Source organism: Panthera uncia, chromosome B4 (genome assembly GCF_023721935.1).
Source record: "Panthera uncia isolate 11264 chromosome B4, Puncia_PCG_1.0, whole genome shotgun sequence".
Taxonomy (NCBI): Eukaryota; Metazoa; Chordata; class Mammalia; order Carnivora; family Felidae; genus Panthera; species Panthera uncia.
Genome location: NC_064809.1, coordinates 137,760,877 through 137,772,784, shown reverse-complemented (window position 1 = coordinate 137,772,784; position 11,908 = coordinate 137,760,877). Strand labels below are relative to the sequence as shown.

General features: G+C 54.7%; 1 protein-coding gene across 8 annotated transcripts in view; it reads left to right on the top strand.

The window, feature by feature from the left end:
- The window catches only part of TTLL8 (tubulin tyrosine ligase like 8), a 66,539-nt gene that overhangs the window by 34,066 nt on the left and 20,565 nt on the right, over window positions 1-11,908 (top strand). For 7 of the 8 annotated variants that reach the window (XM_049626556.1, XM_049626557.1, XM_049626555.1 and 4 more), the window contains 3 exons: window positions 1,804-2,047; window positions 4,048-4,483; window positions 5,090-5,570. In XM_049626556.1, coding sequence (XP_049482513.1) covers window positions 1,804-2,047; window positions 4,048-4,483; window positions 5,090-5,570 — 1,161 coding nt within the window. The remainder of the gene's footprint in view (window positions 1-1,803; window positions 2,048-4,047; window positions 4,484-5,089; window positions 5,571-11,908) is intronic. The other variant, XM_049626562.1, reaches the window with a different exon arrangement.

The following is an 11,908-nucleotide window of genomic DNA, read 5'->3' as shown; positions in this document are numbered from 1 at the left end:
GTGCAGGTGCGCAGGTGCGCAGGTGCTCAGGTGCAGGTGCGCAGGTGTGCCGCTGCAGGCTCGAAGCAGGGCAGACGGCTCCATGACACTGGTCTTCACTCCTGGGTTCCGAGTTTTGCGCATTAACTAGGATGTTCCGAAGTTAAACTGAGCTGGAGTTTCTTTTTTTATATCACCTCTCCCAATGTGCCAGCTGCTAGGACAGCTTGAGGACTTCCATGCCAAACAACAGTGGAACTCCTGTCACTTGGTTATTTTTTAAAACTCACCTGTGAGCACCCGTCTCTGTTGGAGACACGTCCTTAACGCCTGTAACTTTTGTCTGTGGTTTTTGTCCGATGGGCTCAGGTTTTGCACCTCATTTTGTGTTGTAGCTATGACTGTGTTCTCTTTATTCCTAATGGTGAATACTGTGTGTTCTTTTTTAAAAACAGATTTTCAAGGTTTTTAAATATTAATTGTGCTTGCAGAGAACCAACCTTAGGTTGCAGTTTTCCAATTTCCTGTGAGGGATTTTTTACCCCCTTGGCTCTGACTTTAATGCTACGCCTATTTATTTCCAGTCTTTCTTGTACAATAAAAGCCTTAAGTCTATGAAATTTCCTCCAAAGATGGTGCTCGCTGCAACCCCCATCTTGTTAGTGTTGTAGGGTGTTCTCACTCTCCTGAGTGTCTAAGTAGACTTCCCTTTTTTGTTTGGATATTTCATTTTCCCCTTGAGTTTTGTTGTTTCAAATTCATAAGTGGTTAATTTTTATGAGACTTAAAAAGTTTCATTAATTTGTGATGCTACTGCATTTGGTCCTGCACCTCTGGGCCTGCGCCCACTCTCCCGGAGGGCCTCCTCCCCTCCAGGCTGGGCCCTCCCCTCCGGGATGGCCCCTCCCCTCCAGGCTGGCCCAAGGGCTCCTCCCCTCCGGGCTGGCCCCTCCCCTCCAGGCTGGCCCAGGGGCTCCTCCCCTCCAGGCTGGCCCCTCCCCTCCAGGCTGGCCCCTCCCCTCCAGGCTGGCCCCTCCCCTCCAAGCTGGCCCCAGGGCTCCTCCCCTCCAGGCTGGCCCCTCCCCTCCAGGCTGGCCCAGGGGCTCCTCCCCTCCAGGCTGGCCCCTCCCCTCCGGGCTGGCCCCTCCCCTCCGGGCTGGCCCAAGGGCTCCTCCCCCCAGGCTGGCCCCTCCCCTCCAGGCTGGCCCAGGGGCTCCTCCCCTCCAGGCTGGGCCCTCCCCTCCGGGCTGGCCCCTCCCCTCCAGGCTGGCCCCTCCCCTCCGGGCTGGCCCAGGGGCTCCTCCTCGGGCTCTATCCTGAGCCTGATCCCCTTGCCACTAGCACCTGTCTGCTCCCTCCAGTCCATCAGGCCCGACCTTCCTCCCACTGTAGAGCGTGGAGCCTGCTTGGGATTCTCCCTCTCTCTCTCTCTCTCTCTCTCTCTCTGTCTCTCTGTCTCTGTCTCTGTCTCTTTCTCCATTTCCCCCACTCACTTGCTTTCTCTCTCTTTCAAATAAAAAGACAACAAATGGTGACAGATTATCTTTGTCACTGTGATAAAAATAAAAATAAAAGTGCCTCTGTCCCCATCCCTGCCCCTCCCCACTCTTGTGTCCTCCGTTGAGTCTTGTGTCCTCTGTTGGGCTGGCCCCCTGCTGGGAGAGCGCGGGGGATGCTCTGGTTGTGGCCTCCGCGTGAGGACAGAGCCTGCCTGGCGGCCCAGCTGTGCTGTCTCCTGGTCCCGGATCAAAGCCGTCTTGGGTCTCGGGGCTGAACCGCGACCACGTGTGCCGTGCCCCCGGGCTGAGCGCGGACCTCTTGCAGACATAGTGTGCATGAACCGAGTGGAAGACATCTTGCAGCTGGTGACCACAGACCACCCGTCCGCCAAGGATAACAAGTGGGTGGTGCAGAAGTACATCGAGACGCCGCTGCTCATCTACGACACCAAGTTTGACATCAGGCAGTGGTTCCTGGTCACCGACTGGAACCCCCTGACCATCTGGTTCTACAAGGAAAGCTACCTGCGGTTTTCAACACAGCGCTTCTCCCTGGACAACCTGGACAGGTCAGTCGGAGCGTCAGCCCAAGGGGGCGCGTGGGGCGCAAGGGGTGCGCGGTGCGCTCCCGCCAACACCCGCGGGAGATGGGCGGGGCGCCAGGCCACGTTTGCCGGCACCCGTCACCACCTGAGGCACCACTGAGGAAACCGAGGCTCGGGTAGGTGAAGTGATCTCCATCCCCAAGGGGCGGGCCCAGGCCGACTGTCCTTCAGAGCCAGTGCTCTGCACCCCCGTGATGTGGGTGTCTTCTCCAGAAAATCCTAAAAGCACCATTGCCGTGTGCCCGAGAGGTGCCAGCCGGCCTGGGCATGGCGTCTCCACAGCGGGTCCAGAGCCACCCTCGTGGCGGTGGCTGCACCCTCTGCTAGGAGGGCTGGGTGGCCGGCCGTGTTCCCACGCACACCCCCAGCTGGCCATCTGGGTGTGCATACCCTGCCGCCTCGCTTGCCTTCTCTCTCTGGATCCGCCCGACACGCAGGCCGGGGCACTTTTGGAGGTTCCCAGGGCACGTGTGCTTGTGCCAGCCCCTCAAGCCCCTTCAGTAGTCCCTGCCGTGCCTCCTCTTTGTGAGTCCCAGAAGCCCTGGGGTGGCGGGTGGGGGGTCCTGCAGATGGGTAGGGGGGCTTGCTGGAGCTGCGGGGGAGGTAGGGGTGCAGCCCCTGACGGGGCAGCCTGTGGGATGTGACAATGCCTGAGGGGTCCTCCGAGGCCCCCGGCCGTGCCAGGCGAGTGGGAGCACCTGAGCCAGAAAAGGCCAGAACAGTGTGAGCAGCACCTCAGATGTCAAGGCCCCCGGGGGCAGGGTGCTGGGGAGGGTGTCACACAGAGGTGCTGGGCAGAGGCTCCGACATCCAGGAATGGGGTGCCAGGGGTCGGTGACCCCACACTCGCCGGGATCTCCAAGCGGGCAGGATGTGTGTGTGTCAGGGATGGTCAGGGCCTCTTGGCAAAGCCTCAGGAACACGCTATCCTCAAGGCGGAGAATTTCCATGGACTCTGTCCAAACCAAGGGTTCCCTGTTCTGCTTTGTGACCCCGTCGGGTGTGTGGGGCTGGGTGCCTAGGCGTCCTGACCGGGGGCTTTACAGGGGAGCCGTCGAGAATTGGGAGGACTGACCGCTGTTCAGCTACTAAACGGGGCCCCCAGGCTAGGGGCTGTGGGGAGTGGAGGTTCCGGCTGGCCGCTCACGGAGCGAGTTTGTCTCTGCTGGGCCAGGGGCTCCTGCACAGGCGAGTTGAGCTCACTGTGCACAAGAGCCTCCTGGGCAGCGAGAGGCCCACGGAGGCCCTTCCAGCCCTCCCGCCCGAGGCCACCTGGCCCCACCGAGCCCTGAGGGAGTGCCTGGCAGAACTCTTGCCCTCTCTGAGCCCCATTTCTCCATCTGGGACCATAGCCCTCGCCCCAGGCAGAAGGAGATTCCCCAAAGTCGTTCTGACAGGGCATCGCCCAGCCTGGGACATGGCGGCAAAAATCAGCGTTGGCACTGTGGGTCGGCCCACCACCCAAACTCCACTGTTTTCGGGTTGCTAGACCCTTCCGTGTGCCTATATCTTGTTTCTTCTGTCTGTCCCATGGAAGTACGACCTATCCGGGGTCACAGGACAGGCTTCACCATCCAGATCCAGATGGTTCATCTAGGCCAGGGTATCTGTTTCAAAACCTGTTTGCAACGAGGCGAGAAACTTTTACAGAGACGCTTTCTCACTTTGTCTCACCCGACCAGCTTTTCAAGGGCCCCATGTCCATTGCCAGGTGCAGATGGGGAAACTGAGGCTCTGGGAGCTCTCTGAGCCCCTCCTGCAGCCGCTCTGAGCCAGGGGGCGGGGCCACGAGAGCTGAGTCCCGGAGGGGGGGTTGGCGGTGGCGTGGGGGCCCGTGGGGGGAGGTGTCTGCGCGGGCGTCAGGGTCGGTGGGGCATAAGGGTTTTGGGGGCCTGGGTGGCAGGGTCCGGGTCGCAGGTCCAGAGTCCCCGGGGCCACGGCCTGACCGTGGCCCTGGCTCGCAGCGCCATCCACCTGTGCAACAACTCCATCCAGAAGCACCTGAAGAACGACGAGGAACGCAGCCCCCTGCTGCCCTACCACAACATGTGGACCAGCACCAGGTTCCAGGAGTACCTGCAGAAGAGGGGCCGCGGGGCCGTGTGGGCCAGCGTCATCTACCCGGCCATGAAGCGGGCCGTCGCCAACACCATGAGGGTGGTGCAGGACCACGTGGAGCCACGCAAGAACAGCTTCGAGCTGTACGGGGCCGACTTCATCCTGGGCCGCGACTTCCAGCCCTGGCTGATCGAGATCAACTCCAGCCCCACCATGCACGCGTCCACGCCCGTCACGGCACAGCTGTGCGCCCAGGTGCAGGAGGACACCATCAAGGTGGTGGTGGGTCGCAAGGTTGACCGCAACTGCGACGTCGGCAACTTTGAGTTGCTGTGGAGACAGGTGAGTGGGGGCGGGACCGGGGGGGGGGGGGGGTGCGGTCGCACCTGCTGCTGCCTGTCCCTCCGTGGCTGCAGCCACTTCAGGCAAACTGGGCAGTGACTCCGGACGCCCCCCACCCCCAGGGGAGACTCCCCCGGCTCCAGCCACCTTTGCTCCGCTCCTCCGCAGCCATCCCCCCGCTCTGTGGCCACCACAGGGAGGCCCCCTGCCTGGACTCGTGGGAGGTCCATGGTGTCCAGACTCCGAATACTAGGCTGTTCCTTTCCAGGCCTGCGGTGTCCCCCCTCCTCCCCCCTGATGAAAACCGAGTCCTCCTTCAGGGGTCTTTCCGACACCCACTCCCTGCTGGGAGTCTTCCTTCCGGCCAGGCCACCGGGCTGGGTGTTCACTTTGCCGGGCCCTCTGGCTGCCTGGGGAGGACCCCGTGTCCCAGCCTCCTCGGAGCAGGGGGCGGGCGGGGGGAGGGGGGCTGGTGGGCAGCCCAGCCACAGAGAAGCGAGGCCCGCGCTTCTCCAGCCAGCGGGCCGGCCAGCAGGTGCGGGAGAGGGGAGCACGGGTCTCTGGGCAGGGCCAGCCGCACCCCCAACGCGGCCCTCCTCCTCCCAGCCTGCTGTGGAGCCTCCGCCCTTCCACGGGTCCGACCTGTGTGTGGAAGGCGTTGGTGTGCGCAGAGCCAGGAAGCAGATGCCGCCCATTTCCAGCGCTAACTGTCCATCCGCGCTCCTGGACCCTCAGCCGCTGAAGGTGCGGTCCCCCTCGGCCGTGCCAGGCCCGGCTCCGGGCCGCCTCCCGACGGCTGTGCGCGGGGACTTGAGGCCGGACGACGCACAGGCGCTCGCTTGCACCCTGCCCGCGCCCCTCAAGAGGCCGGCCGAGAGACGCTGCGAGGCGCAGTCCGCCAGGAAGTCAGCGGTCCCCACTCGTGATTTTCGACTCGCGGACGGTCAGGCCCCGAAAATCCGCCTTCCCAAAGCCGAGTCCGACAGACGCTCGGGGGCCGACACGGTCAGCGCGCGGGCTCGGCCGGCCGTGCTCCCGAGCGTGAAGACACCGGAGGGCGCCCTGTTTCAGCCGCTCACGCCACCAGGTAGCGCTGCGGGGGCGCTGACACCGCGGGCTGCTCGGGGTGGCCTGCTCCGTGGCCTCCAGGGCGAGGCGGGGGCGGGGAGCGTGTGCCGTGGGGGCACCGGCCCGGGCCTGGGACTGGCCGGGCTGTTGGGGTCGCGGGGTCCCCGCAGCAGCAGTTCCCGGGGCCCCTCACAGGAGCGAGTGGGTGGCCTCTGTGTCGCTCTGTGTGCGGTGTGGTGCGCATCGGGGCGGGCCGGGCGCCAGCGGGCCACTGGGCTCCCGCATTCAGTTTTCCGAGGTTCCCGACGGAGCTGACCCTGCGTGGCCTGCCAGCCTGTCCTGGGCCCGGGCTCAGGGCACAAGACAGGTGTGGGGCAGCCCCGAGTCTCTGGGGGTGGCCCTGCCGGGTCTGTACCTCAGCGCCCTTCCCCAGAGTGGCCGGAAGGTATGCGTGAGGAAAAGGCGGGAGCCCGGCGGCTGCCACACCCCTGCCTGGTTCAGCTCCTCCTGAAACACACCTGCTGTTCCCTCCACCCGCCTGGGTCTCTGTCTGTCTCTCTCCCCACACCTCCCTCCCTTTCTCCCCCCCTTTCACCCCACCCCTCCCTCCCTGGCACCAGAGCGTCCTTGCCGTCCGTCCGTCCGTCTGCCGGCTGGCTCTCTCCCCTGGAGTGCAGGTCCCCGATGGCAGCGATCTTCTGCTGTCTTCACCGCTCACCCCAGCAGCTGGGGCTGTGCGGGGGCCCACGGGCAGTGCCCAGTAAGTGTCTGTGGGGCGAAGGCACGGGTTGTCCTCAGCGCTGGCCGGCCTCAGGCGGGAGGACACCCCCAGTCCCGCCCACTCTCCTCACCTCATGTCCAGTCTGCCACCGAGGCCGCTCGGCCCTCCCGCTCAGCATCTCGCCTCTTTCCGGGTTGTTTGCTGTTACCAAAAAACACAGCGTGCACCTTTCCACAGGCATCTTTCTAGAAGCGTAGCGTTGAGGGGTGCACACAGCCTCAACTTAGCTGCGGTAACACCGCACTGCCGACGGCTGGCTTAATGGCAGAAAGGTGTTCTGTAAACGTCCTGGAGCCTGAAGTCTGGAGTCAAGGTGTTCGCGGGGCCGTGCTCTCAAGGCTGTAGGGAAGAATCCCTCCTTGTCTCGTCCAGCTCCTGCTGGCTGCTCGTAATGTTGGGGCTCCTTGGCTTGTCCTTGGGCCACTCCAGGCTGCGCCCCGTCCTGACGTGGTGTTCTTTCTCTGTGTCTCTGTGTCCAGAGTTCGCTCTTGTAAGGACACTGCTGTTGGATTGGGGCCCACCCCCTCCCTCCAGGGTGACATCTTAACCTGATGACATCTGCAAAGGCTGTTTCTAAACAATGGCAGATTCACAGGTTCCAAGTGGATGTGACCTCACGGGGAGGGGGTCTTGAACCCGGTACACTGGGCCTTATGAGCACGGCCAAAGGGGCTGCACTCTGACTGCATTCACACCGGGGCCGTGCCTCCTGCTGCTGCCGACACTTGGTGTCAGCACGCGTCTTCGTGTTCGCCTCTGGAGACAGCGCGATGGCGCTCATTTGCATTTTGCTGCTTACCAGTCAGATGGCCCATTTTCAGACGTGTGTTTCCCCTCCTGAGAAGTACCCACCTGAGCCTTCCGTCCAATTGTCCGTAGACTCTTCTTCCGGAAGGGTCTCTTTATTCTCGACTTGGAGGGGTGACGTCTATTCTGGATTCTCCTTTTCCGTTGACTGTTGCAAATACTGTCCCCACTTTGTGATTTGTCTTTTTGCTTCCTTATGACATGCAGAACCACCTTGATTTTGATAAACCCAAGCTGGTCAACCTTTTCCTCTACGGTTGGTGATTTTTGTGGCTGGTACCCTTACCCTGAGCTCGTGAAGACAGGCTCCAGTGGCGGCTTCTTCTGTAAGTGCCGCTTGCTCGTGCGTTTCGGTCTTTGATGCTCCTGGAGTTGATTTGGCGTGTGGCGTGAGATGGGTTTGATCGCAGTTTTACGGGGCTCCCCACCGTGGAAAGGCCCTCCCCACCTACCTGCAGCTTGCTGCTGTCACGGACGGTGTCCCTGGACTTTCTGGTGAGCTCCGTCGGTCTGTCCGTCTGCCCTGGGCCGGTGCCTCAATGTCCTCGTCACTGCAGCCCACTAGGGCGTCGCTGGGCTGGTCAGGCAAGTCCCACGATCTTGTTTTTCTTCCTCAGAAATGACTCCGCTCTTCTGGACTCTTGACCCCTTTACTTCCATACCAGTTACAGAGCCAGCTTGTCAAGACGCACCAAAAAGAGTTTTACAAACATGTTTCAAGGATTTTTACATTTTACTTATTTTTGAGAGACAGATGTGAGTGGGAGAGGGGCAGAGAGAGAGGGAGACACAGAATCGGAAGCAGGCTCCAGATCCGAGCTGTCAGCACAGAGCCCGACGCGGGGCTCGAACTCACAGACCGCGAGATCGTGACCTGAGCCGAAGTCGGACGCTCAACCGACTGAGCCACCCAGGCGCCCCTGTTTGCACTTTTTTAAAGTTAGATTTAGTCTTATATGTGTTTTTATTTTTTATTCTAGGGTAAGTACTATTAAACTTTGTGTTTTTTCTACAGATTGTGGCTGGTTGATAGAAATGGGATTGATTTTTATGAACTGATTTCTTTTTAATCCAGCCATCTGGCTAACATTTCTATCAATTCTGTTAATATAGCTGAAGATTATGTTTATTTCTCGGAATAATTTTATTTCTTCTGAATAATCTGAAGATTATTATTATTTCTCACATACACAGTTATGTCATCTGAAGAGTTTTCTTTTTCCTTGCCATCATTATACCTTTTGTGTCTTTTTCTTACTTTATTGCACTGTGTACAACTTCCTTCATTCACTGCATCTCAGGTGCATATGCTCTGGTTGGTCATAATCCTTGGCTCATGGCATAGTTTCGTTGTTTGTCCTTACATGGCCCGTTCTTATTCAGATTGTCTTAAAAACATATTTAGAACCAAACAGTATCTGCACCCACCCGTCTCTGGCACCCCTGTCTCCCTGCACCACCCCTGAGGGGACCATTCTCCTTTTGTTGCATCTATAGCTATTCTTCAAAGACTTTTCATTTTAAGCTGTTTTTACTTCTTTAAGAAGGGCATCGCGCTTACACGTTCACCAAATTATCAAATTTTGCTAAAATTCATCTGTGCTCCTGCATCTTTACTGTAGCTCATTTCTTTGTGCGACTGTCTCACGATTATTCTTCCGTGGTCCTGTGTTGTGTATTTAGATCGTTTCCAGGCTTCGCTGTTGTGATCGATGACTCTTGGAACATTCTTGCATGTGTCTCTTGTGCACAGGTGAGCGTTTCTTGTGAGTAGATGCTTCAGAGCGGGATTGCTAGCTCATTGTCACCAGCCAAATAGACCTAAGAAAGCAGCCTTGTTGCGATCTTGATTTACATTTCACTGGTTGTGTTAAATATCTCAGTGTGCGTTTGTTAATTATGTAGATTCCTCTTCTGGGAAATATCTGTTCATCTCTTTTGCCTGTTTTTCCGTAGGGTTGTTACGCTCGTTGTATCTATTGTGAACAGTTTCTCCCAGTTTGTAACTGCATTTTCAGTGTTTTAAAGGTATCTTTTGATGAAAACTGTGAATTTTAATGTGGCCAAAGCTATCAATATGTATTTTTAAAAGTCAGTGCTACTTTTGTCTCAAGAAACTCAGGGGCGCCTGGGTGGCTCAGTCGGTTAAGCGTCCAACTTCGGCTCAGGTCATGATCTCGCGGTCCATGAGTTCGAGCCCCACGTCAGGCTCTGTGCTGACGGCTCAGAGCCTGGAGCCTGTTTCAGATTCTGTGTCTCCCTCTTTCTCTGACCCTCCCCTGTTCATGCTCTCTCTCTCTGTCTCAAAAATAAATAAATGTTAAAAAAGAAAGAAAGAAAGAAAGAAAGAAAGAAAGAAAGAAAGAAAGAAAAAGAAACTTTTCCTTAGGGAACCTGGATGGCTGGTTGGGATTCTCTCTCTCCCTCTCTCTTTTCTCCTCCCCTACTCTCATTCTCTCTCTCTCTCTCTCTCAAAAGAAATAAATAAACGTTTTTAAAGAAAAAAGGTAATTTTCCTTACCGTGAGGTTTAAAAGATTATTTATCTATGTTTATTATTAAGAGTTTCAAATTTTATCTTTGACATATAAGTCCTAACCTATCTGGAGTTGATGTTTGACTATGGTGTGGTAACAATCAAATTTTATCTTTGGGGCGCCTGGGTGGCTCAGTCGGTTGAGCGTCTGATTTCGGCTCAGGTCATGATCTCACAGCTTATGAGTTTGAGCCCTGCATCGGGCCTGGAGCCTGCTTCAGATTCTGTGTCTCCCTCTCTTTCTACCCCTCCCACACTCTCTCTCTCTCAAATATAAACATTTAAAAAATTTTTAATTAAAAAAATTTATTTGAAAAATTTTATCTTTCTCCATAGGAATAACAACTTTGTTTCATTTATTTGTTGAAAAATGCCTTTCTTTCCCACTGTGAACTGACATCTCACTCTGTACATGCATGCATCTGTCTCTGGAGTGTCTGTTCTATTCCACAGATGAATCTGCACCACCCCCCCCCAAGGCTGTACTGTCTTCACATCTGAGGGACGATTTGCCTCTCTGCCCATCTTCCTAAGGGTTCTGGTCCTTCTTGGATTCATTCCCTTCTATATAAATATCATAATTGTTTTTATCAAGTTCCACAACAAATCCTATTGAGATTTTGATTGGATTTGCATTGAATCCCTAGATCAATTGGGGGGAAATTGACAAATTAATGAAATCTTATCTTCGTGCCACTGAGCGTGATATATGTCTCCATTTACTTACGTCTTCTTTAAGTTTCACAACTTACCCGATGGAGATTGTGTACATCTTTCATTAGGGTTATTCTTAGTACCCTGATAGTGTTGTAGCTGCGTGTGGTGTAATTTTCTCATTGCTTGCTGCTGGTATGTAGGATGTAACTGCCTTTCATATTTTAATTTTCTATACCGCCACATTTCTAAACTCTCTCACGGTTTCTAAAAATGCGTATGTATATTCTGAGTTTTCTACATAAGTAATTCTATATCGCGTGCAAATAGCTTCCTACCTTCCATTCCACCCTTGTCTGTAATTCCTTTGTCTTGTCATATTGTCCTGGCTAGAACTTCCTATACAGTATTGGGTATTATTTTTGAATTCCTGATTTTAAAGTGAATGTTTCTAACATTTCCTCGTTGATAGTGACGTTTTTCCTAGGTCTTTGTAAGTCATGGATATAAATGTAAATGATTCGACACTCTAGCATGTTAAAGAAGTTTCTAATTCTTACCAATTATTACTCTAATTCTTTATAATTATTCTAATTTCTTTCAAATTTGTATTGTATGTAATGAATTTTCTCAAAACCGTTTTTTGCACCTATGAAGTTATCGTCAGCTTTTTCTCCTTCGTACCATTAAAGTAGTGATAACATCGATTGGTTTTTTAACTTTGTTTGATGTTGGATTTGACATACGGCTGGATTTTTTTTTCTCACGTGTAGTTAAAATTCATTCTCAACCAGAATTTATTCACACTACTATTTCTCGGCATTTACGTCATTTCTGATCCAGACGATTACAGATAGCGCTGCTGTGACTGCTCTCCAGCTCGGAGGACACACATCTACCCCGTTCCGTAGCAATGGGACGCGGAGTCTCGGATTCAGCTTTGGCAGGCGCTGCTAAGGAATTTCCCAGAGTGAATGTGCCAGTTTACATCCACAGCAACGTGAGGGCATTCCCGTGGCTCCGTGCTCCTACCAACACTAGCTGTTGTCTTTCGATTTGGGCCATTCTGTAGACAGGCAGTGGCTTCACATCGTAGCTTCGGTTTGCCTTCCCTGATGACTAATGAAGTTCGGCACCTTTTGCTATTTATGTTCCATATGAACATACTCTGGTGAAGTGCCATTTTTGCATTTGGACAATGTTTTTGGTTATTCTATTCCTATTGGCTTGCAGGAGTTCTCTAGATAGTCCAGATGCAAGTCCCTTGGTGGGTTCATCTATTAAAAAGATCTTCAAGGCACCTGGGTGGCTCAGTCTGTAGCCCATGTGACTCTCCATCTCAGGGTTTTGAGTCCCACGTTGGGTGTAGAAATTACTTAAAGAAAATAACATCTTTTGTTATTGTTGTTCCATTTATTTTATTTTTATTTTTTGAGAGAAAGAGCATGAGCAGGGAAGAGGGGCAGAGGGAGAGAGAATCTTTTTTTTTTTTTTAATGTTTATTTACTTTTGAGAGACAGAGACAGAGTGCAAGCAGGGGAGGGGCAGAGAGAGAGGGAGACACAGAATCCGAAGCGACT